The 23,123-nt window shown below is 35.1% G+C and overlaps 2 protein-coding genes across 5 annotated transcripts in view; one reads left to right on the forward strand and one right to left on the reverse strand.

The window, feature by feature from the left end:
* The window catches only part of ugt8 (UDP glycosyltransferase 8), a 168,553-nt gene that overhangs the window by 87,708 nt on the left and 57,722 nt on the right, over positions 1–23,123 (reverse strand). The window lies entirely within an intron of this gene.
* Positions 1–23,123, forward strand: part of spock3 (SPARC (osteonectin), cwcv and kazal like domains proteoglycan 3) — a 71,164-nt gene that overhangs the window by 8,493 nt on the left and 39,548 nt on the right. For 3 of the 4 annotated variants that reach the window (NM_001327988.1, XM_017355108.3, XM_073947027.1), the window contains one exon: positions 18,181–18,220. In NM_001327988.1, coding sequence (NP_001314917.1) covers positions 18,181–18,220 — 40 coding nt within the window. Of the gene's footprint in view, positions 1–16,586; positions 16,596–18,180; positions 18,221–23,123 lie in introns of all 4 variants that reach the window. The other variant, NM_001327987.1, reaches the window with a different exon arrangement.

Genomic DNA, 23,123 nt, shown 5'->3' on the forward strand with positions numbered 1-23,123 from the left:
ACTCCTTTTACAAGCCTTTGGTGTCTTCAGAATGTGTCTGTGAAGTTTCAGCTCAAAATACCCATCAGATAATTTATTATAGCGTCTAGGATATGCTCTTTTTGGTGGCTGAACACAGTGTAGCTGTCTTTAAAGCCTAGCTGTGGATTCAAATGCAAATATGCTGCTTCTTCCCACACACCGTTCCCATGTTTGCTTCTTTTCCGTTGTGTTAGATAAACAGCAGTCAGTGATAGAGACAGACACAGATGAAGCTGAAATACACCTCGTAAGTCAAAAATACAGAGTAAATTTATTTCTTGTGTTGGAGTTTATTCAAGCCTCTCTGAAATGATGAGTCACACACAAATGCCGTTTGCAGTACACGCACATTAGCATTTACTGACACCATGCGGCTTTGGTGATTATAATGGTTAATAATTACGTTGCAATTTTACTGTCTTTATTACAAACATGCTCTGTTTTAAAAATGTTGCAAACTTATAAAAGTCACAGAGTTGAAACATATTTTAATCCCAGTTTATGTGCAAAAAATGTTCCGTGGACGTGTATACATGTTATTATAGAAACATGGCGCCGGTCATTCTATTCGATGGGCGGAGAAAAACACAGTCCTACAGTGTGTCCAGCCTGATCTCACGAGGAAACTTACATATTTTACGTTTTGTCAGTTTAGTGGCTAATTCGTTCAAATTCAGCTCAGTCATATGAAAATTTACGATTTTAATTATGAGGCGTGGCACCCAACCCAACCCCACACCTAACCCCAACCGTCATTGGGTGATGTGCAAATCGTACAAAACTGTACGAATTGTATTGTACAAATTCATACAAATTAGCTACTACAACAAAAATTTACGAATTGCTGTTAGATTGCGTTGGTATGTCACGTTGCGGTGGGCATGTTTGGTACTTTTTTGTGTTGTTTTTGTGACAAGCTCTTCAGCAAAGACGTGATATACAGTATATATATATATATTTTTTTGTATAGAAAATATTTGGATTCAGGCATTTATATGCTACTATTTGTTTCTGTTGATTGGACTATTTCAGATCCTCACAATTAAGTCCACATGAAATTAAAATTTTATAATTTTAATTTTAGTTTTATTTTGCTAGTGCGCATTAGCTATGTTTCCATCCAAAAATGTGAATTAACTATGCACAAAACTGGAATATCAGATGTGGGTATAAAGCAGCGTTTCCATTCAATGAGTCAAAGCGAACAAAATCATCACTTCCTGAATAACTGGTGCCAAATATCAACAGTAAAAGCGGAATTTACTGCGGTAGGAGAAGCTGCGTGAATATTTTCTTCATTTAATAAATGACTTGTCCCTTAGTAGGCATGAGACACGAAGCACAGACGCTCTTGTTAACTACACTGGAGGTTATTAATAATATAATAGCATTACATTTCTCTATTGTTCCTGAACAATATTTTCAACCAATCATCTTTCTTGCATTTACAATCGCTCTCATTGGTTGGTGGTTATTGTTTCTAGCGCAGTGAGCAGAAAAGAAATCAAAGTGATGCGTATGCAGCAGTCACACATCGACACCTGTCCATCGGCAATAAGAGTCCCCGGCAACCCGGACCAATTATAAAGTCGCACCGTTATTTGCGTGTCATCGCTCTACCTGCATTGCCTCACACAATAAACATTATATTTCTATATGATGTAAAAGTAGTCAAAACAAATGACAATAACACAGTGTTGCTTTTTCCTGTAACAGCACGGTGGGTAACAGTAAATCTAATTATTATTACTGATTGATTTATTTTCTTATTAATTTTAAATATGTAAACTTTTTCTTCCTATTTTGTTTAAAAATTCCAATCTTCCTAAATCTCTCAATTTTTATTTTTTTAAACACAACTAAGATGAAAAAATAAACAAATTAAAACTAAATAATTATTAATATAATTCATTTCTTGTGGAAAACCTGATGCGGCCCAGCCCCACCCAGACCCTGCCTCCAGCGGCCGCTAGGTAAATTGAGTTTGAGACCCCTGTTTCACAGTGTGCTCAGCCTGCTGGTTTGTCCATTCATGCACACATTTTTATCATCACATGATCTCTTATATAAAAAAAATATTCACATGACTTTAATGCTTATACTGGAATTTGTTTTGTAAAATTATTTCCATCATAGTGTCGGCACATTTTTTTTAATAAAATAAAAAAATTATCCTACTCAGTTATAAGCATAGGCCTTTTATGGGCATTTTCAGAATTTTCTAAATCCAAAATCTTGTTGTTTCCATCAACCGATTTCAAAGTAGGTGGATGGAAACGTAGTTATCGTTAGGCTTAAGGTCAATGGAAGTCCTTCAGTTTGACGGTTCGAGTGAAATACATTCCTCTAGCCTTTTGTTTGCTGTGAGTGAAAGTTGAGTGCAAAATCTAAAAAATAAAACTTGCTCTCTACTCAATATTCCATTTCAGTTAGAAATACATGCTGAAGATCTAGCTCATGCAGACTTTGATATTACATTTAATCATTCAATACACTCTTTTGTCCAAAGCAAAAGATGAGGACAATAGAGCAATCAAACCAACAAAAGAGCTTCAAGATGTAAGGGCTATGACAAGTCCTAGTTATTCTAAATCAGTACATAGAACAAGGTCATACAGATACAGTATCAAGGTCAAGTGTCTACAAGAAAAGTAAAAGACACATCATTTAGTCATTACTTGAAAATGGCTGAAGACTCGCTTGACAGCTCAGACAATAGAAGCAATCAAACCAACAAAAAGTCCCAGGTAGTTGAAAGCCGAACAACAGAGCAAGTTTTTAAATAAAAGTAGACAGAATAAAACTGATAGTTTTAGTGTATGAAATTCTGGTAAAATATAGTAATGAAAATCATGAAAATGGCACAAGTCTGCTGGGTTGAATTTGATCCATCAGTCTTTATGTAATCAAAATTTAATTCAGGCTGATTTAGGTGTTTACATCAATGCCAAATGATCTGGTTGCAAGTAAACAAATCTGAAATTGGAAAATTAAAGCCACAATTTTTGATCAAGTTTATCTATCAACATAACAGTTGACTGTGGTTTGAACGTCTGACCTTAAACATGGAAAGGAGTAGTTTACTTAAAAAATAACAATTTTGATAAATGTCATCATTTACTGACACTTTTATTAAACTTTGTTTGGTAACACTTTATTTTGATGGTCCATTTGAGTATTAGTAGACTGTCTGCTTAATATCTGTAGATATGCTCCTTCAACAGACATTAAATAAAAAACTTTGCAAGTACATGTTAACTGACACTAACCCTAACCCCACCTAAAAGTCTACTTATAATCTAATAAGAAATAGTTGGCATGTAGATGCAATGTAACTTAATTTCAACAAGCGGACCATCAAAATAAAGTGTGACCCTTTGTGTTATAAATGTGGAATACACTCTTTGCACATTTTCATACAATCTCAGGTCACAGTGGCCACATCTGCTGAGCACCAAAACGTACCTGAACATCTTGTTCCACTAAAAAATTATAATAAATATGTTTGTAACATTATGGTGACATGGCAACATTTAAAACAGAAATAGCAGGTTGAATTAAAAGCATTATAATTAGTAAATCGTTAATGATGTATTTTACAACAATAACAATTTAAGAAATCAGAATAAAAATTAACAAATATCTTTATTCGATAAAAAGTCATTAGCTGTCATTAACAGTTTCCATAAAAAGATGTGAATTAAATTTATGTGCATAACCTGAATATCGCATATAAGACATGCGAATAAAGCAGCGTTTCCATCCAATGAGTCATAGAGAACAAAATCGTCACTTCCTGATTAACTGGGGTTAAATCATTGTTTTTGAAACTAAGGTGTGCAGTATGAATGTAATTTTATTATTGTTTTTATATATATGTAACTTAATTGATCTATTTTTTAGTTCACTCTCAGAAATAAAGGTACAAGAGCAGTCACTGAGTTGGTACCTTTTCAAAAGTTACACATTTGTACTTGAATGGTCCATATTGGTAACTCAAAAGAAGGTCCCACTTTATATTAAGTGGCCTTAACTAATATGTACCTACACAAGAATTAATAGTTTGTTACAATGTACTTATTGTGTAAATACATGTATTTACTGTGTACTTATGCATGATTAAATACATGTATGTAGTTATATCTGTAATTAACTTTTGAAATTACATTTGTAAAGACACTGTTGACCATCCCCACACCTTAACCCACCCTTAAACCTACCCATGCCACCAAACCTGTCCATAACCCAACCTCTATCCCAACTCAAAAGCACCACAAGTGTTCTCAAATACATTATAAACACAGTTAGTACATTGCATTTATTTTTTGATGTAAGTACATAGTAGTTAAGGACACTTAATATAAAGTGGGACCCAAAAGGGTATATTAGTACCTACAAGTTTTAAAAGGGAACACTTTTGTACTTTTTAGGTACTAATACTGTATGTACCCTTGAATATTAATATGGACCTTTTAGGCACAAATTTGTACCTTTTGAAAAGGTACCACCCTAATGACACCTCGCATACTTTTACTTTTGAGAGTGCATGAAAAGCTCTGCTATGACATGAATTTCCCTTTGGGATTAAAAAGTCTAACAAACAAACAATAATAAATAACTTGCGCCTCAGAATGTGACACACAATAAATGCGTGGTGGCGTTTGAAGGCGTCAGACACATAGCACAGACGCTCTTGACAATTCTGGAGGTAATTACTAATATAACACGAATACTGCCGTTTTAGAATGACCAAAACAACATTTTCGATGTTTTACAGTGTGCTCAGGCTGCTGGTTTGTCCAATCATACAAATTTTTAACATCACATGACCTATTTTAATGCGCATACTGGAATTCCATCGTAGTTTATGTGCATCTTCTTATCGAATAAAACATTTATCCTACTCAGTTGTGCTCATATGTTTTTTATCCGCATTTTCAAAATGAATGCACATCTTGGCATTTCCATCAACTGTTTTTTTATGCGCATATCCAAAATATGCATAAAAATAGGTGAATGGAAGGTGAACGCAGAGTCACAAATAATCATGGTTCAATGGTGTGGGGAATATTGTGTTTCAAAAGAGTGATCTTGAAAATCAAAATGGTTGAAAATCACTGCACATGAAACTTCTGTTTGTTCAGATGAAGAATTGTTGATCAATTTTGATTAGTGCAATAAAAATGTCCCCTTTGGATATCACTATTAGACCCCCACAAAGATATTACCATTTTTATAGATAAACAAAACCACTGAAACTGATACTATACTTTACTGTACCAGGCCACTAGAGCCACTGCCCCTCTGCCCTCATTGGCTGAGGTGCCCCTCTCAGGTGACCCCCCCCCCCCACACCACCACCACCACTGTTCAATTTGCCATCACTGCCCACCCTTCCTTTTTTTTAACTTTGCAAACATCCAGCCCACCCCCAACCCCCCTCTCTACACTTTGCTATCATCACCCTCCCTGCTCTTCACTTTGCCACCCCCCCCCCCCCACTACACTATACTCTACTAAATTATACAATACTATACTGTACTGTACTGTACTAATATGAAGGTCAAATGAGTGCATTTGAAATTTGGACAGATATGCATTGTTCTTGCATTTAGTTGAGCTCCTCAGTTTGAACTCTTATTTGGATTCTATACTGCCATAAGGGGAGATCATGTCGAAGAATATAGATTATCTAGAGATAAATGATTTATACTCTGTACTCTGAATTGTATCTCCCTCTGCCTCTCTTTCATCCTTACAGCTTTGTCTGTGTGTCCATCGCTCTGTTCTCTAATTCACCCTCTCTTCTTTGTCCTCTTAACGGAATGGAGGTTGGCAGTCTGCTCCAGGCCTTGAGCTAATGGAGAGGGAGATAGAGAGAGAGAGATGGAGAGAGAGAAAGAGAGTGAAAAGAAAAATGTTGCCATGTTTATGAAAATAGCCCTTAGGAGGACAGTCCACATGAACACAAACACAGGCTGGCCAGTGTCTGAATGATGTTAATATACCATATATCCATTCTCTCTCAACAAAATGTAAGTCAGCTGATATGAATCCCGATATTAACCAAACCTATTTTTGACACACAAATCAAAGTTGCTGTGTAACATGACAATCACAGACTTGGTATGTTATCATCAGAATATATTTGATATTGAAATTTATATATGTTATTTTTTACAGAAGTGGTTTTCTGCTGCTGTAGCTCATCAGCTTCAAGGTTTGATGTGTTGTGTGTTTAGATATGCTTTTTTTTTTGCAGTCATTGATGTTAACAAGTGGCTATTAGGGTTCCTCATTAACATCTTGCCTATAGAATTGCCTCTTGCAAGTTCAGATCAGATTTTTTTGCATAGCTGTTTAATTGTTGTTTCAAATGCAGCAAATATCAGATTTCCAATGTGAACTGATCATGATCGTAAACTGATCCACCAGCTCAAAAGAACAACTACACAGCATAAACCTTCTAAATGTGTACAATATATTTAATAGGATTATTACAAATAACAGCTGTGTATTTTATTAACTTTTAATAGTTGGTCTGCAAGTACTAATATTTATTTTAATGTCTGAAACCTAAAATAAATGTTATGTGATCGTAAACACTGATAAGTTTTGAACTATGACTTTCGTTGGCTCAGAATCAGCTCTTGTGGAGAAAAGCAGATTAGAATTTAGGAGCTGATCATGGATTGGACTATATGATCTAATCACACCAACATGATCGTCCACTCAAGAGAAAACCTAGACTGACCACACTGGTGTGGTATAACTAATCAGCAAGTTATAAAGAGCGATAGCTGCGGAGGAGAAGGATGTTTGCAGTATGTTTCTGTGCATATTAATAATGGAGTTCAATAGAGAATTATAAAAAAAGTTGCATGAAATTGGACATAACATCACAATGCGGAACCCATTGCAAATCATTTGACCTTTATTGGATTTAATACCACATATGATTATGGCACAAATCAGAACTGGAAACATCAGAATGCAGATTGTGCTGTTCACACTGCCATGACAAAAACATGAGTCATGTAAACAATTATTTAGGCTACATTTGCCTGCAGTGTACATAACTGTTTTGCATTGTTTTTACTATTCTCTATGAACTACAGCAATGGTTGTGCCTGAAATTACCAGTAGATCAGTAGTTTTTGAAATGCTCAGATTAGACCGTCTGGCGCCATAAACCAGAGTCACTTAAATCCCATTTCTTCGCCATTCAGATGACAAGATCATCTTTACCACATTTACATGCCTAAGTGTGCTAAGAGCTCTAGTGGGTCCTTACTCCCTTGTTGAAACCACTCCTTTAGTAGTTTTACCGCAGTTATATAAACAGTTAGAGTCAGAATTATTAGCCCTCCTGTATATTTTGTCCCCAATTTCTGTTTAATGGATATAATTTTCAACACGTTTCTAAACATAATAGTTCTAATAACCAATTTCTAAAACAGATTTCTTTTATTTTTGCCATGATGACAGTAAATAATATTTAACTAGATATTTTTCAAGAAACTAGTATACAGCTTAAAGTGTCATTTCAAGGCTTAACTAGGTTAATTTGGTTAACTAGGCAAGTTATAGTAATTAAGCAAGTCACTGCATAACAATAGTTTGTTCTATAGATAATCAGAAAAACATTTTGCTTAAGGGGCTCATAATAAAAATAAAACTGCTTTTATTCTAGCTGAAATGAAACAAATAAGACTTAAAAGAAATATATATATAGGAAATACTGTAAAAAAAATGTCTTTCTTTCTTAACTGTTGCCCCAACTTTTTGAACATAGACATAAAAATAGCATGTTCAGCTTAAATGAATGTCAATATTCAATGCTTCTGTGCAAAGATTTAAGCTTGGTTACATTTTAACAACAATAGACATGAGATTAAAGTGAAAAAAAGGTAAAGAAAATAAGTTGCGTGCCTTTATCATTATAAAAAGAAAAAAAGTATAAAATAATATGATACATAAAATTTGTATTTTGCAAAACATGTTCTAGCCTAAAATTGACAAAAAAATCTAAGCTAAATATCTGAACAAAATATATTCCAAATTTAAAGTTGATATCTCAAAATATTACCTTTTCAGTAAGAATTTGTATGGCCCCTTTACTAAACATGACCACTAGATGCAGTTTCACTTTTATTCAGGAACATTTCATTTATGCCCCCATGACAAACAGGTATTTGATGCGAGCATTGTGTAAGGACTGGTGGAAGAGTGCTCTTTTAAATGGAATTTGACACCGCACGTTGAATGGAAAGAAACACCTCCACATTTTGCGACACAGGTGTTTGTGGTCCTTTAAGGTAATCAAAAATCACTGTTTACATGGTAGTCTAGACTCTTAATCAGAATATGGTCTTAATCATATTAAAATCAGAGCATTGGTGTCCAAGTACGTACTCCATTGAAAGTGCCAGATGATGTTGCAAGCTTTCAGAGCCCTCAAATGTCTCATTAAGTTTGACGTTTCCCCCTTACACACAACTTTTGTAAAGCGTCTGCTTTACGATGCTGTGTCAGAATCCTTGTAAAATACTCTTTAGAATGCTTAGTTTAAGCAAGTTTGAAAAACATGATCATGCGTGTTAATCTGAAGAGAGTCGCTTTCGCTCACCGAATGCGCTGTACTGCGTGCGTTGCGTGCGTCCGTTCCCTAAGCAACAAGAACAAATGCCTGACATCGCCTGTCCGTATTCCTCAAAGTTGTTTAGAATTAAAGATTCTAACGTTTAGAGACGGTGTGACAACACATACCTATGTGTGCCTTTGATGCACCCCTTGATGCTTCTTACATCCTTGTCACAGCACCAGTGGCACTGAAATTAGGCACCGAAATTCATATGCTGAGTCGGTCCGGTACATAGTGGTTACAAAGGTACGGTGCTATAACGGCAACGGGTTAAACAATTAAGTAAAACAAGTTGTCTTCCTTTATCTTTTTGAAAAGAAAAGTTAAGATAATACATAAAAATTGTATTTAGCAAAAAATGTCCTTGCCTAAAATTGACAGAAAATCAAAGCTAATTATCTGAGCAAAATATATTCCAAATTTAAAGTTGAAATCTCCAAAAATGTCCACAGTACCAAACACGACCACCAGATGACATTCAGTTAACATTGATGACCATACAAGCTGGCCCCCTGTCTTTTGAGGAATATTAACTGTATTTTTTTATACTTTTGACAATATTTGTAAAGTAAACATACAATTCTAAAAGTAGTATGGGCATTTTGGTAGTATTTGATTGAATTCAGCCTCTAAAAAACATCTAAAAACAAAATTTTACATGTGGATTGCTGTAGCAAAGTAATGCTTTACAACTCTGATAAGTGTCCTTGTGGCCAATTAATAAATAACTGTTGCTCAAATACTTGAAATAGAGGGATGATAATTTTGACTTTTAATGTATATCTTTTTGCTAGCCACTTTTTAGACCTCTTTCAGTCCACTATTTGAAATAGTGCTTGAAAGTTTAAAGCTACAATTTCAAATAAGCTTCAGCTGAGCATTGATCACAGTCTGCAGTCCCAATGGGAGTTGCTGTATCAAATCTGTTTTCATTTGCATAAATCTTTGCCAACAGTGGCTGTCACTCATCTTGCTGGAAATCGTCACCTCTCATTAAAAATGAATGACTTCAGGCCACGTTGTCACTGTAAATCTCTGTCAGCTGAATGCCCCTGAAGAGATTGCTTTTATCACTCATATCATTTAGCATCTGGTGTGAGCTTGGCATGAAATACAGTAATACTGCTCGGATTGTATGTAGCTTCTGCTAGATCTTTATGGTTGCATGTGCCTGTTTGTGGTGCCCTTGTGGAAGCGTTTGTGGTTAAAGACTGTAAAGAGAGCGAGAGGGGGAGAGAGTTATAAAGAATGAATGATGTCAGAAGGGTGAGACGCTTCCGGCACTTTCTGCATGAGAGAACAGCCGCCTTGCTGTCATGCTGGCCGCACACACACACACACACACACACACACACACACACACAGCACTGCTCCTCAGTATGCTAAATGCGCGTGGTGATGATAAGAATGGGATTTAGCCGTACACACTGTCCACTGTCATCGGTTTAACGCTGAACTTCTCTTAGCTTTAGTATTAACAGATTATCGTTTCTTCATTGGTTATTCATTCAACATATGCTTGAAAGCCTTCTAATAATACCCAAGGAAATCCCTTTGTATGCTGCCGAATGCCCTTAAAGTGATTACAGGGGAAATAATCATGATTTACAGTGCTCAGACTATGCTAATCTGTTTGTGTATGTGTGTTTGTGTATGTGGGAACTATGATTCATTCATTCATTTTCTTGTCGGCTTAGTCCCTTTAATAATCCGGGGTCGCCACAGCGGAATGAACCGCCAACTTATCCAGCAAGTTTTTACGCAGCGGATGCCCTTCCAGCCCTTTCCCATCTCTGGGAACAATCCATACACACTCATACACTACGGACAATTTAGCCTACCCAATTCACCTGTACTGCATGTCTTTGGACTGTGGGGGAAACCGGAGTACCCGGAGGAAACCCACGTGCATGCAGGGAAAACATGCAAACTCCACACAGAAACGCCAACTGAGCCAAGGTTCGAACCAGCGACCCAGCGACCTTCTTGCTGTGAGGCGACAGCACTACCTACTGCGCCACTGCCTCGCCCCGGGAATTATGATGATACAGTAAATTTACATGTATATTAAACTATGATCGGCATTGTGCAATGGAGCTATGGACTATACTTAATCCATAAGCAATTTAGTTTTAGCAAAGGTAGGATCAGATGCTGGGTTACAGGTACAGAAGGAGATATCACAACTTTAATAAGCTGAGAAGCTTCTTTCAACATCTTCAAGTTCCAGTGTCTAATTGCTTATTAAAATGTGACACTTTACCTTATATTTTTCAGGAATCGTGACATTAGGGCATTTCTTTCTAAGAGAACCACTTAAGGAAAAATGATTCTCATATATTTAAGTGTGAACTTCATTGCAGTGGTTTTGGAATACCATTGCAAATACATGAATATATATATATACTTATTATTACTCTCATTTTCTCTCAGTGTACGGTCGAGAGCAGCACACATGCGTTTTAATTCTGTGGCTAATTTAAATGTTAAAATATATGTTCGTAAGTGCTCTATTTTTACTAAAGTTCTATATTTGTAAATATTCAAGGGTTGTTTGATTATAATCAGTTTTATACCACTTTTATTTTGTTGTACATACACTTATTCAAGGCTTACACATTATGCTGGTGGTGTAAATATGCTAATTTTGCTAATATTCAATTCAAATCGTCACATTTAATAGATTTTCCTCATATGCTTATTAAGATTTGCATAAAAACTATGCACAATAGTACAGTTGTACTGCTAGTTGAATTGATCTTGTTAAAGTAAATGTGAATATGTACATACTTTTCCTTTCTTTGTTGTAGTTTTACAAAAAAAAAAGAAGAACAATTGACAGTACAGACACTAAAGTTACCCAAACTGCTTTCTGCTGTTCTCATGCTATTGAGACAATACAGTTGGTTAGGACAGAATAATAATTATTATGTCTATTATTTGTAGTATTTTCATAGCGATTTAAACTACCCCTTTAATATGTACAACAAGAAACACAAAGCTAGTTTTGACTGCATTTACTCTGTTGAAGAATGAATGAGTGTGTATCTAACGTTCAGCCATACACACAACAACAATAGATATATTTCAGCTGCTGTGTGATGGATAAATGTGCTGATTTGCATGATCACTGGTGACAGTTAATTCTTGAAATATAAACGTCATGTCTGTTGTCTTAAGATGCTTCAATTATGTCAGGTTTCCACTTTTTTCCTTGTACTTGAATGTTAAAACTAAAATGACCTCGACAATTTGAGTTTGAGATGCCTGCTCTAGGGACACCAGAGACTTTACATCTTTTAAAACAAAAATGATTTTCTTTAAAATATTGTTAAAATATACTTTGAAATGAATCATTAATTTTGCTGGCAGCTAGCTCTCTGCAACTCTCACATGGTAGCCCACTGAAGCTAAGCAGGGCTGCGCCCCTGGTCAGTACCTGGATGGTAGACCACATGGGAAAGATAGGTTGCTGCTAAAAGTGGTGTTAGTGAGGCCAGCAGGGGGCGCCCAACCTGCGGTCTGTGTGGGTCCAAATCCCCCAGTATAGTGACGGAGACTCTATACTGCTCAGTGAGCGCCGACTTTCAGATGAGACGTTAAACCGAGGTCCTGACTCTCTGTGGTCATTAAAAATCCAAGTATGTCCTTCGAAAAAGAGTAGGGGTTTAACCCCGGCATCCTGGCCAAATCTGCCCACTGGCCTCTGTCTATCATGGCCTCCTGACCCCTTTTCATATCATAATTGGCTTCATCACTCTGTCTCCTCACCACCAATCAGCTGGTGTGTGGTATGTGGTCTGGCACAAAATGGCTGCTGTCGTGTCTTCAAGGTGGATGCTGCACACTGGTGGTGGATAAGGAGATTCTCCCCTCTGTGTAAAGCGCTTTAAGTGCCCAGAAAAGTGCTATTTAAATGTAAGGAATTAATATTCTTATTAATAAAATGTAATGTAATTTATTTGTACTTCGGTGTCATGTTTTCAAATACGTATTTAGAGTACTGTATGCACAAATATTTGAGTTTCAGAATTTCAGTTTGAATAATGCGTAATCTGAGTGTTGCCTGTGTAGTCAGGGCAGTAGCAGTACAGTACAGTAGCTGTCAGGTGTTATGAGGGCATCTCAGGTATCATCTCAGAGCTGTCATCTTTAATGGTACTCATAATGTTTTGTGTCCTGGTCTGCTGTTCACATCGTCTAGACTTCGTAAACCCTCTCCAGTGATTTCAAAGCAGATTTACTAGCAGTTTACTATGGTTTGGAGGCTAATGCTCTCCTTGATTGTGAGAGATGTGAAGCAGCAGACAATGGAGGAGTACAGATTACTCTCAATATACAAGCTGGAGAAGGGCTCGATGGCTTAATGGAGCATGGAGCAAATGCGCACTTGCACACACAGACACACACATACAAAATCACATATATTCACCAGAAGGGAATGAAAACTTTTTACCAGACCAGGGTAGAAAAGTGAAACATGAAAGGTGCAAACAGTCCAAAGGCTTGACTGTTAAAATAGTTAAAATAGTATTATATTTAATAAATATTTTCTTGTTAAAGTTGGTATATGGTTACCATCTGAACATTACTGTACTTCACCCTGAAATAAAGATTCTGCAATCATTTACTCACCCTCCACTTCCAAACCTAAAAAAAGTTTTTTTTTCTTCTGTCAATTTGAAGACATTTCTGATTAAAAAAGGCTATATATATATATATATATATATATATATATATATATATATATATATATATATATATATATATATATATATATATATATATATATATATATTTTTTTTTTTTTTTTTTTAGGGGTGTCAAAATTAATTGTTTTTTCTGTGCACCGCGATGCAGACGTGGACAATTCGGTATCGATTCAGTTATAATCATAACCGGTTATTATGTAGTGACGTCATTTATCTCGTATATATGCGCTCTGTCGTGAGGGAGGTGAGCGCCGGTATTTACAACACTCAGCCAACTCAGGGCCGGCGCGTTGCATAGGCACCATAAGCAAATGCTTAGGGCGCTGTATATCCAGTAGGGCGCCAGAAATGAGCGCGGTTCAGTTGGTTTTGTTTTCGGTTTTCCTGACACACATTCAGTTATAGACGGCAATAACTCAAAAAACTCTTACCCTTTAAAGATTTAAAGTGTGTTTCCTACAGAAAGACAAAGCTGGTTATGTTTCACAGCTGTCTTTCTTTTTTTGCTCGACATTACGAGCACTGCTCCGTTTAACCCTCGCAGTCTGCGTTTACTTTAGCCGGCAGAGCTCGCGCTGAGAGGAGCTCTCAGTAAGGGACCGTCAGAAAAGTGCTTAATTTTTTAGTTTTTCTGCTCCGCTCAGCGCGAGCTCTCCCTGTTGCAAGGCGTGTTTGTTTGTGTGTGTGTGTGCGTGTTTGTTTGTTTGATGCTGTCTATGTTTGTGAATGTGTTTGAATGAGAGACAGTGTGGTGCTGTGTGTCTGTGTGTTTATACAGACAGCATGTTATAGCCTCCCCCCTAAAATATAACACTATATATGGAAAGCATCGTCAATGCACCGTGATGCACCGAGATATCGAATTGAACCGAATCGATGGCATGATAATCGTAACCGAACTGAACCGTGAGACCAGTATAGGTTCACACCTCTAATATATATATATATATATATATATATATATATATATATATATATATATATATATATATATATATATATAAAGATTGTTAAATTGTAATTTATATACTGTATTACTTTATATACTTTAGTACTTTTAGTACCAAATAAACGTTTGTATATGCATAAAATATACATTAACACCTTTTTAACACTGGAACTATGGTGTTAAAACATATACATTAACACCTTTTTAACACTGGAACTCTGGTGGCAGTCATATGACTTTTTAAATTGAGCAATTTTATAAATTTGATTAAAATAAAACAAATATAAAATAACTATAGTACCTTGACATATCATAAATATAAATCATATTTTTATATTAGAAATATTATATATATTAAATATAACATTGTTATTTTATTTAATGACTTTCTTGAATAGCCATAACTAGGCATGGGACGATAACTGGTTTTAAGGTTTAATGCAGTTTTGGAAAGTCAAGGTTTTAAAACTAAAGCAAATTTTTCTGTTACACCGTTCCTAATGTATATGTAATGTTTTTTTTTTCAATGTTTTTATATATTGTAAATAAATCTGTTTTTTTTAACAATAAAGACAGCAGAAGTCAATGATTTATTTTAATTATTTAGCCTGACATGTTTACTGTTCCAAATATTAGAAATGTTTTATAAAATAAAATATATTGTGTTCAATGGAGTAAAAAAAGTTGTTGTTGTTGTTGTTGTTTTTTTTGCTTAGACTCAGAAGATGCAAATAACTTATTTTATAGCAGTAATCACAATACCGTGATACCTTGCTCAGCCATAATGGTCAAGTGACCACAAGCATTTCTGCTTCAAGGGCTGCACGATGTAAATAAATCTGATATTGCTATATTTTATTTTTCTGCAATAAATATCGCGATATGGGATATTGTCATAATATAACTTGAAATAGCACTATTTGATGGTTTTCTATAGAGTCTAACAGTATTCAGATACTGAAACTGAACAATTAAAGTGCAAAAAAAAATAGCTTACTTTGCTTTGTCTCATTTATAGTCCAAATATCTCAAATGTCTTAGCTCAGGTGGGGCAAGTAAAATGATCAAGTTTTTGCAATGTATATATTTATAATAACAATGTATATATTATTCTAAATATATATTTTTAAATATAGGCATAAAAGGTACATGCAGGAAACTCAATTAAGCATTTAATTAAGCATGTTAAAAGAAAGACAGAAAGCGAGAGGGATAAAAACACAATTTGTCAACCCAAAAAAAACTGCATTTGGATTGAAAATTACCTTATAGAACAAGCTTTTTTTTTAAAGAATTCACAAAGTATTTACTCATTCCAAACATCTCTAAATCAGTATGTGATTTCGGATGCAGCCAAAGTGTTTCTTTCCCTTCTGTTCCAAGTACGTGATACTGTATGTGTTTTTTACAAGCTGAACCTGTTAAAAAGCAGTTGACCCTTTATTTCACACGTTCATGCTATCATATGGCTTTCATGTTCTATTTCTATCCTGCTCTCCCTCACATCATATAAAAAAGTATTAGATTATTAGAATAATCTGTCCAAAAAGAAAGACAGACAGTGAAAATCTGCACAGAATCGAGCGATCAAGGGTAAACTGAGTTGAAACGGTGTTTAGCAGCAGAAAAAAGGAAGAGAACAATGACTGTTTCCACATGGTAAGACAGGGAGAGATATAGTTCTTTGTGAGCAGCAAAGAAGGGAGAGAATGTTATGAATGACCAACGGAGACACTGTAATGGATTTCATGTGGCGTTGTTTATCCCAAGATGCATTTGCATGCATACCACACAGGCAAACACACACTTAGAGGAAGAAAGCGGGAGAGAAATAGCAGTCATCAGAAATGTTTAATTGCAAGAGGAACCAACTGTTGTTGTGTCACATCCATATCTATGTGTGTGTGTGTGTGTGTGTGTGTGTGTGTGTGTGTGTGTGTGTGTGTGTGTGCGCGTGTGTGTGTGTATGTGACCATATGGTACTGTCAGTCTTCAGTGGACCTTTGATGGAAACTAACATATAAACTGTCATAATTAATTAAGCATGAAGACAAGTGCAGAGCAATCACTGCATATGACAAACAACAAACAGTCCTGTATTAAATGGCCTAATGCCAAGCTATACATATGAATTTCTTCTTTATTTCTGTGTTTAGGGCACATTAAGTCGCGGTCTGTTGTGTTTTTGTTGAAGTGATGTGTGTTTAATGTTCTGTCTAATGTTTATTTGTTTTCTCCTCAATGCTTCCTCTACAATCAGGAGGTGGAGGTTTGTATGATTGTGCCTTTGTTTTTTGGAACAGTCTTGCTAATGTGCCTGTTTGTTTGCAGGGGAATTTTTCAATGCTTGTTATTTGTCCCTTAGGCTGCCGTAGTTGCATGTAGTGCTGTGCAATATGACAATAAATACCATATGGACTAAATAAAAAAAAAAAGTGTTTTTACATATTATCTTATTTCTTGGTGTTGCAAAATACATTGTAAACTGCAATACTTCTTTGTAGTTTATGAGTGCAATATTACACGCCCATACAGGGGAAGCAGATAGAAACGTGAATAACAGCATGGTGAGAAAGTTGCAATCTTAAAAGTATAATGTTTCCTTTTAGCTATATTTCATGTTGGGCATAAAATCATTAGCTTTATATTTATTACCATTTTATTTAAGTTTAATCAAACATTTGCACTATAGTTCTACATAAAATGAGAAGTATGATCACATATAGGTGACACGGTGGCTCAGTGGTTAGCACTGTCGCCCCACAGGAAGAAGGTCATTGATTTGAGTCCCAACTAGTTCAGTTGGCATGTTCTCCCCATGTTGCCGTGGGTTTCCTCCGGGTGCTCTGGTTTCCCCCACAGACTAAACACATGCGCTATAGGTGAATTGAATAAACTAAATTGTACTTAGTGTGTGTGAATGAGTGTCTATGGATGTTTCCCGGTACCGGGTTGCAGCTGGAAGGTCATCCGCTTTGTAAAACATATGCTGGATAAGTTGGCAGTTCATTCTGCTGTGGTGACCCCTGATGAATAAAGGGACTAAGCCAAAGAAAAAAAGAATGAATAGTGTGTATTTGTGCAGATTGAGCATAAGCAACAGACTGCAATTTTATGATGCTCAAAGGGAGATAAACTTAACTAATTTTTTTAAAAAAGTAAGTAAACCTGTTGCCCTAGAAGTGAGTAATCCCATTGTAACATGGAACTGTTAAGCTGACTTAATGTGTATAATTATGCATGTTGTTCATTTACTTAATAATTTTATGACTATGAGTTTACTCATTTTTTTAAGTGAAGTCAGCTCATCGCTTTAAAACAGACATCATAATGATGTTTTAACCCAATGTTATGAGGACATTAGATTTCAACATCATGCAAACGTTGGATTTTGTTTGGAAATGAAAATTAGGTTGAAATTAGAACGAAATGTTAGGCCGACGTCAATGTCCAACCTAAAATCAACCAAATATCAACATCTAATCATGTTATACCTTGACGTTGTGTGGACGTTACCACTATGACATCTATCAGATGTTGGATTTTGTTTACTTTCCAACACAACCTAAAATTACTTAAAAATGTAAAAAAAGAAACAGTCCCTTAGATCTTCTCAATAAATAAACTATTAATTGACTGAATTTACAGAAAAGATACTATATTGTGATGTCATTATCAGGATATGAAATGACTAATACCATGATATGAGATTGACATATCGCTCAGCTCTAGTTGCATGATAATATGTGACATGCAAGACATTGTAAAAAAAGTCAGTGTGCATCATTTAAATATTAATTTATGCACTGAAGTTCAGTTAATCTAACTCGTCTGTTTATTAACTTCTGTTTTAGGAACCAGGAACATGGAGCCCAGGAAAGCCATTCGATCAAGGTAAGACTGTTAGTCGATGACATCACTTTGTTTAAAGTTGGAAATCTAAGAAAACTTTAATGTTGTAGTGTGTCATCTCCTGTCTTTTTTAGTAAAATTCTTTCTCCTGACCACCCAGACTCAGAAACAACTGCTTAACCAATGGCGTGAGTTTAAGGGAGGATATTGTTTCTAAAATGCTGCGCCTTTCTAACACCACTGGCTAAGCAGCTCAAAATGCCGTTAGATTGAATGCCTCACCTAAACCCTTCGCTATTTCTAAGCAGTAACAATGTTCTGTTTGTGTGTGTGTGTGTGTGCACGCATGTGTGTATGCGTGTGTATTTTTGACAAGTTTGGACACAAACTGCCACGGGTATGCCACATATATAAGGTGACTTAACAGGACATTGCCCATGTCCCCATTTTTCAAATGGTTATGAATCATACAGAGTGTGTTTTTTTCAGAAAGTAAAAATGTGAGGATATACTGTGTTTCTTGTGAAGGTTGGGTTTAGGGATAGGGCGATAGTATGGTTATGTACAGTATAAAAACAATGGAAACCAACATCTGCCTACCACTTTGAGACATAGGGCCCTACTATACACCCAGCGCAAGATGTGTTTGGTGCCGATTGTTGCTATTTTCAGACCAGCACAACCTTTATTTTCACATTGTGCAGCTTGTTGTTTAAATAGCAAATCCATTTGCACCACTTATTGGACTCATGGGTGTACTGGTCTAATATAGAGGTGTGTTAAGGTGCATCCTTGGCGCGTTGCTGTTCTGAAGAACTGAAATAGACTGCGCCATTGACCAACTAAAAGCAGATCTAAAGTCTGCCGCAGAGCTTGTTAGTTTGCGCCTATGTGGATTCAAACACTTACACATTACACAAATTTCTTTACAGGTAAAAACAAATTGAAGGATTAAAATGTTACAAAAATTATTATTTTCTACATAAATAAAAAATCCACTGCCTCTATCCCTTCTCCATGTCGGGGGGCTTTTTCAGTTTATTCATGACAATTTGCATTTGTATAATATTATTATTAGCAGTATTATTTATTATATGCATATTAATATTTGCTTTAATAAAACAAGTTTAGATTTGTCCACCTGATTTGAAGATGCATGCATCACCATCTGGGGCATAAGAATAGGATACGTGTTTGGATAAAACTCAGTTTTTTGACAATTAGACAGTTTTTTTGGAAATTAGAGTTCAGTTCTGAAATTTTGAAACAAATCTTTGCACTTAACAAACGACATTAAATATGCAGGCTGATGGACATTTTCAGTGGTGCGAGTAGAGCACCATTTCCTTATCCATAAAAAAAGGAGTAAAGAGTAAAACCAAAGTAAAGAGAAAGTAAAGAGGCCGGAGGAGGAGGCTCGTTCTTTATCCTCGCTGCAGATTGTCTGTTAAACTATTTCTCTCCAGTGAACCATTCAGTTTTTCCATTTACAAGTCCACCATGTGAATAGCAAATGTACCATGGTGTGACGCAACTGACCTCTTAAAGCCAGTGGAAGATGAGACGCTGATTAGTTCAATGCACATTATGCTCAAAACACACTCATAACTCGTTATGAGAATGAGCGTATTTTTATGTCCTTAAAAAGCAACAGCGCATGCGAACATGCCCTTAATGCCTTTGTGCCATGCATTTTAGACTTTAAGCTTAGATTGTTAAAATAGAGCCCTTACTGGAAAAATCTCTTATTAGCCATTTACTTTTTGCAATAAGAACACAACAATATCTAAACTTGATTTCCCTGCTGTATTTAAATATCATCTGTACTTAAACACTCCTGAACTAATAGTCTTCAGTATTGTATACCTCTGTACTAATATACATTTACTATTTTGTGATGCACAGAATAGAATATTGATCAGTATATATTTGATAAAATATTGTACAGCATTTTATCTTTTATCTTGAAGCTATTTTTTTTTTTTTTACTGAAGTGGTAAAGTTCTTCTTTTGTCTTCAACTTTAAAGTAATCTGCCATCAGCTAATGCAGCAAAACAAAATGTGCTATTATTATAAGCACATCATTTTAAAATAGTATGAAATTGTTTTGTTGGAGATTTGTTTTTTTTTGTTTTTTTCAAACAACATACACGACCCATTTAAACATTTGAGGTCAGAAAATAATAGAAAAAGAAATAGCTACTTTTATCTAGCAAGCACATTTTTAATGTATCTACTGACAGCACTGTTGCATTGTTAAAAAGATCTCTCTTTCACATGAGTATTGTTCTTTCTGTTAAAGAATCACAGAAGGAACAATATTGTATACAGAAGAACACACAACTGTGGGTGAAATGCGGCATTCAGCAATGACCTTCATTCAATATGTCAGTCCAAATCTATATTTGTGCAATATGGATTGGAATCCAGTCATATAGCGTGAATGTTTTAAGCTATATTCATATATTGTTTGAAGTCCTATTCAAAAAGCATTCAAAGATATGCTGCGAACAAAGAAGAAAAATTGCTGTAGTTTAAATAGTAGAGCATAGTGCTAGCTTAGCCAAGGTTGTGGTTCAATTCAGATAAACACATCTGCCAAATGCATAAATGTACAGTAAATGTTGGCTTCCTTGTTTTACTGCAAAATCATTTTTAGCCAAGTCCATATTGCAAGAGCAGAATGTCATTGATCAAGCACTGATGTCAAAGGATGTTAGGTAGTGGCCGCTTATTGTAAGACCACTGATTCTGGTCGTAAATCAACCAGAGCTACCTGCCACTGCAATCTTTCATTCAGAATTTGAATCCCAGATTGCAAGGAATGTGATCATCGAGAAAGCCAGAGCAATACACGCCGCTGTCATGTTGTAAGATAGCATCTGCACTTCAAATTCTTTTGTTGCTGTTTTTTGGCATTTACATTCCAGTGCAATGTCATTGCCATAGAAACCAGTGCAGATACAGTGTGTCGCAAAGTGAAAAAATGCCACAGGAGAAACTAAATGAATTGGAACAGTTGTGATGCACAGTAATTCATTTACATCGGATGCTATTTGGAAATAATCAAATTTGGACTGACAGCCTGACCATGTTATTTTTTATTCATCTATCACTGTGGAAGTGGTTTAGGGCAAATACCACACCAATTGTCACAACATTCTTGTTATAAGTATCACCAACAAGGAAAGGAATGATCTTTGGTCAGAAACAAATGATCTGCAAAAAGAGTTCCTACACTCTAAAATGTTTAATTGTTTTAATTAAATTAAATTGAAATAAAACTTGGACAAACTCAACAACTAGGGTTAAACTTTAACTTAAAAAAATTTAAACCATTGATTAGGTCAAAAATGTGTCCCAGATTTACCCCTTTATTTTAAGTGGCCTTAATAACTAGACACTTACATCATAAAATAAAGTACAATGATATTATTGTATTTATATTGTAATCCACTACACTTATGGTGCTATTGAGATGGGATACGGGCAGGGTTGGGGAGTAACAATATACATGTAACTGCTTTACATATTTAAAATACAAAATATAACAAATATATACAAAATATAATAATTTTTTCTCATTATAATTAATAATAATTTGATTAAATGCTTAATATTACATTTATTTATTTCAGTTTTTTAATATCTAGATAAAGTGGGGAAAAGCTTCTCCATTGAACGAAAGAAATGATCATGCAACTCTTGATTTTCATTTTTCTTATATTTTTAATGTTAAAGGGTTATTGTATTTAATGTTTCTACAAACAGATTGAAAAACGACACAATTCTCTTATCAAATCAATTTACACAAACAATACATGAAATACAAGTTTAGAAAGTCAAATGATTTAGTGCTTTACAGATCAATTTTTTGAGTTCATACTAGGATTTTTTGTGAACTGAGCAATCATTTCAGTGAATTCTGAATTAATAATTTATTTAGTTTAACAAAACAATGTGAATTATTCACAACTAGATAGATCTGGGCATGTTTCTCAAAAGCACTGTTAGCAAATGATTCTTGTTAAATTGCATTGAACGGCATTATTTTTGACTATACTTGCTTTGGCCCTATTCTTTTGTGCCGATTGATACCCTGTCAATTTTACCTGTTTATTTTGTGCATTGGTTTTTCCATAGAGCGGAATATCAGTGAAATAATAACTTACATAATAATAGTTTGATCCATTCATTAAACAATTTGTTTTATGATCTGTTTGGGTTCATTTTGAAGCTTAGAAAACATCATGAAACAGCACAGAGTTCAGTTTCTTTGGGTACATAGCTTAATTATACAGTAGTCAATGATAAAAGTGGATCAAAAATATTTTTTAAAATTGTCCAAAAACAAGAATGGGTGTTTTTCAGTTGTTTTATGATAAAATGATTTGATCCACTTCAAATGTTGACAATACTTTAACCTCTTAAGGCCCAAGCTGTTTTTTACATGCATTTTTTATTTCTTTTTGCAATTTGGGCTTATTGGAACCTAATTAGAATAAAACCTGAGTATCATCTTTTGATATGATGTACGTTTAGAGAAAAATGATCTCCATATATGAGGACTCATGGTCAGAATTTACATAAAACACAATAAAGTCACCTTTGTGTAACAAAATTAAAAACTCTTTATTTCTGCCTAGAACACAGCAGATTTTTTCCTGACTGTTTTAAAGCATTAATAACACAAAACACGCATATTTTTAAACATGTTTTGACTGTCAGTAAAATAGTCATCAGTAATTTTTTTCACATTTTGGACAGTAAAATAGTGTTTGAGACATTTCATATGCTGCAGAAGAGTTGCAGGATGACACGTCTGTGACACGACACAGGATGTATGTCTGTATCAAAATATAAAACATAAGACATAAGAGCTAAAATGTGCTGTCTACGTATGTGGCCACTGAGCACTATCAGAGTTGGGTGTAACGCACTCCA

Source organism: Danio rerio, chromosome 1, assembly GCF_049306965.1.
Source record: "Danio rerio strain Tuebingen ecotype United States chromosome 1, GRCz12tu, whole genome shotgun sequence".
NCBI lineage: Eukaryota > Metazoa > Chordata > Actinopteri > Cypriniformes > Danionidae > Danio > Danio rerio.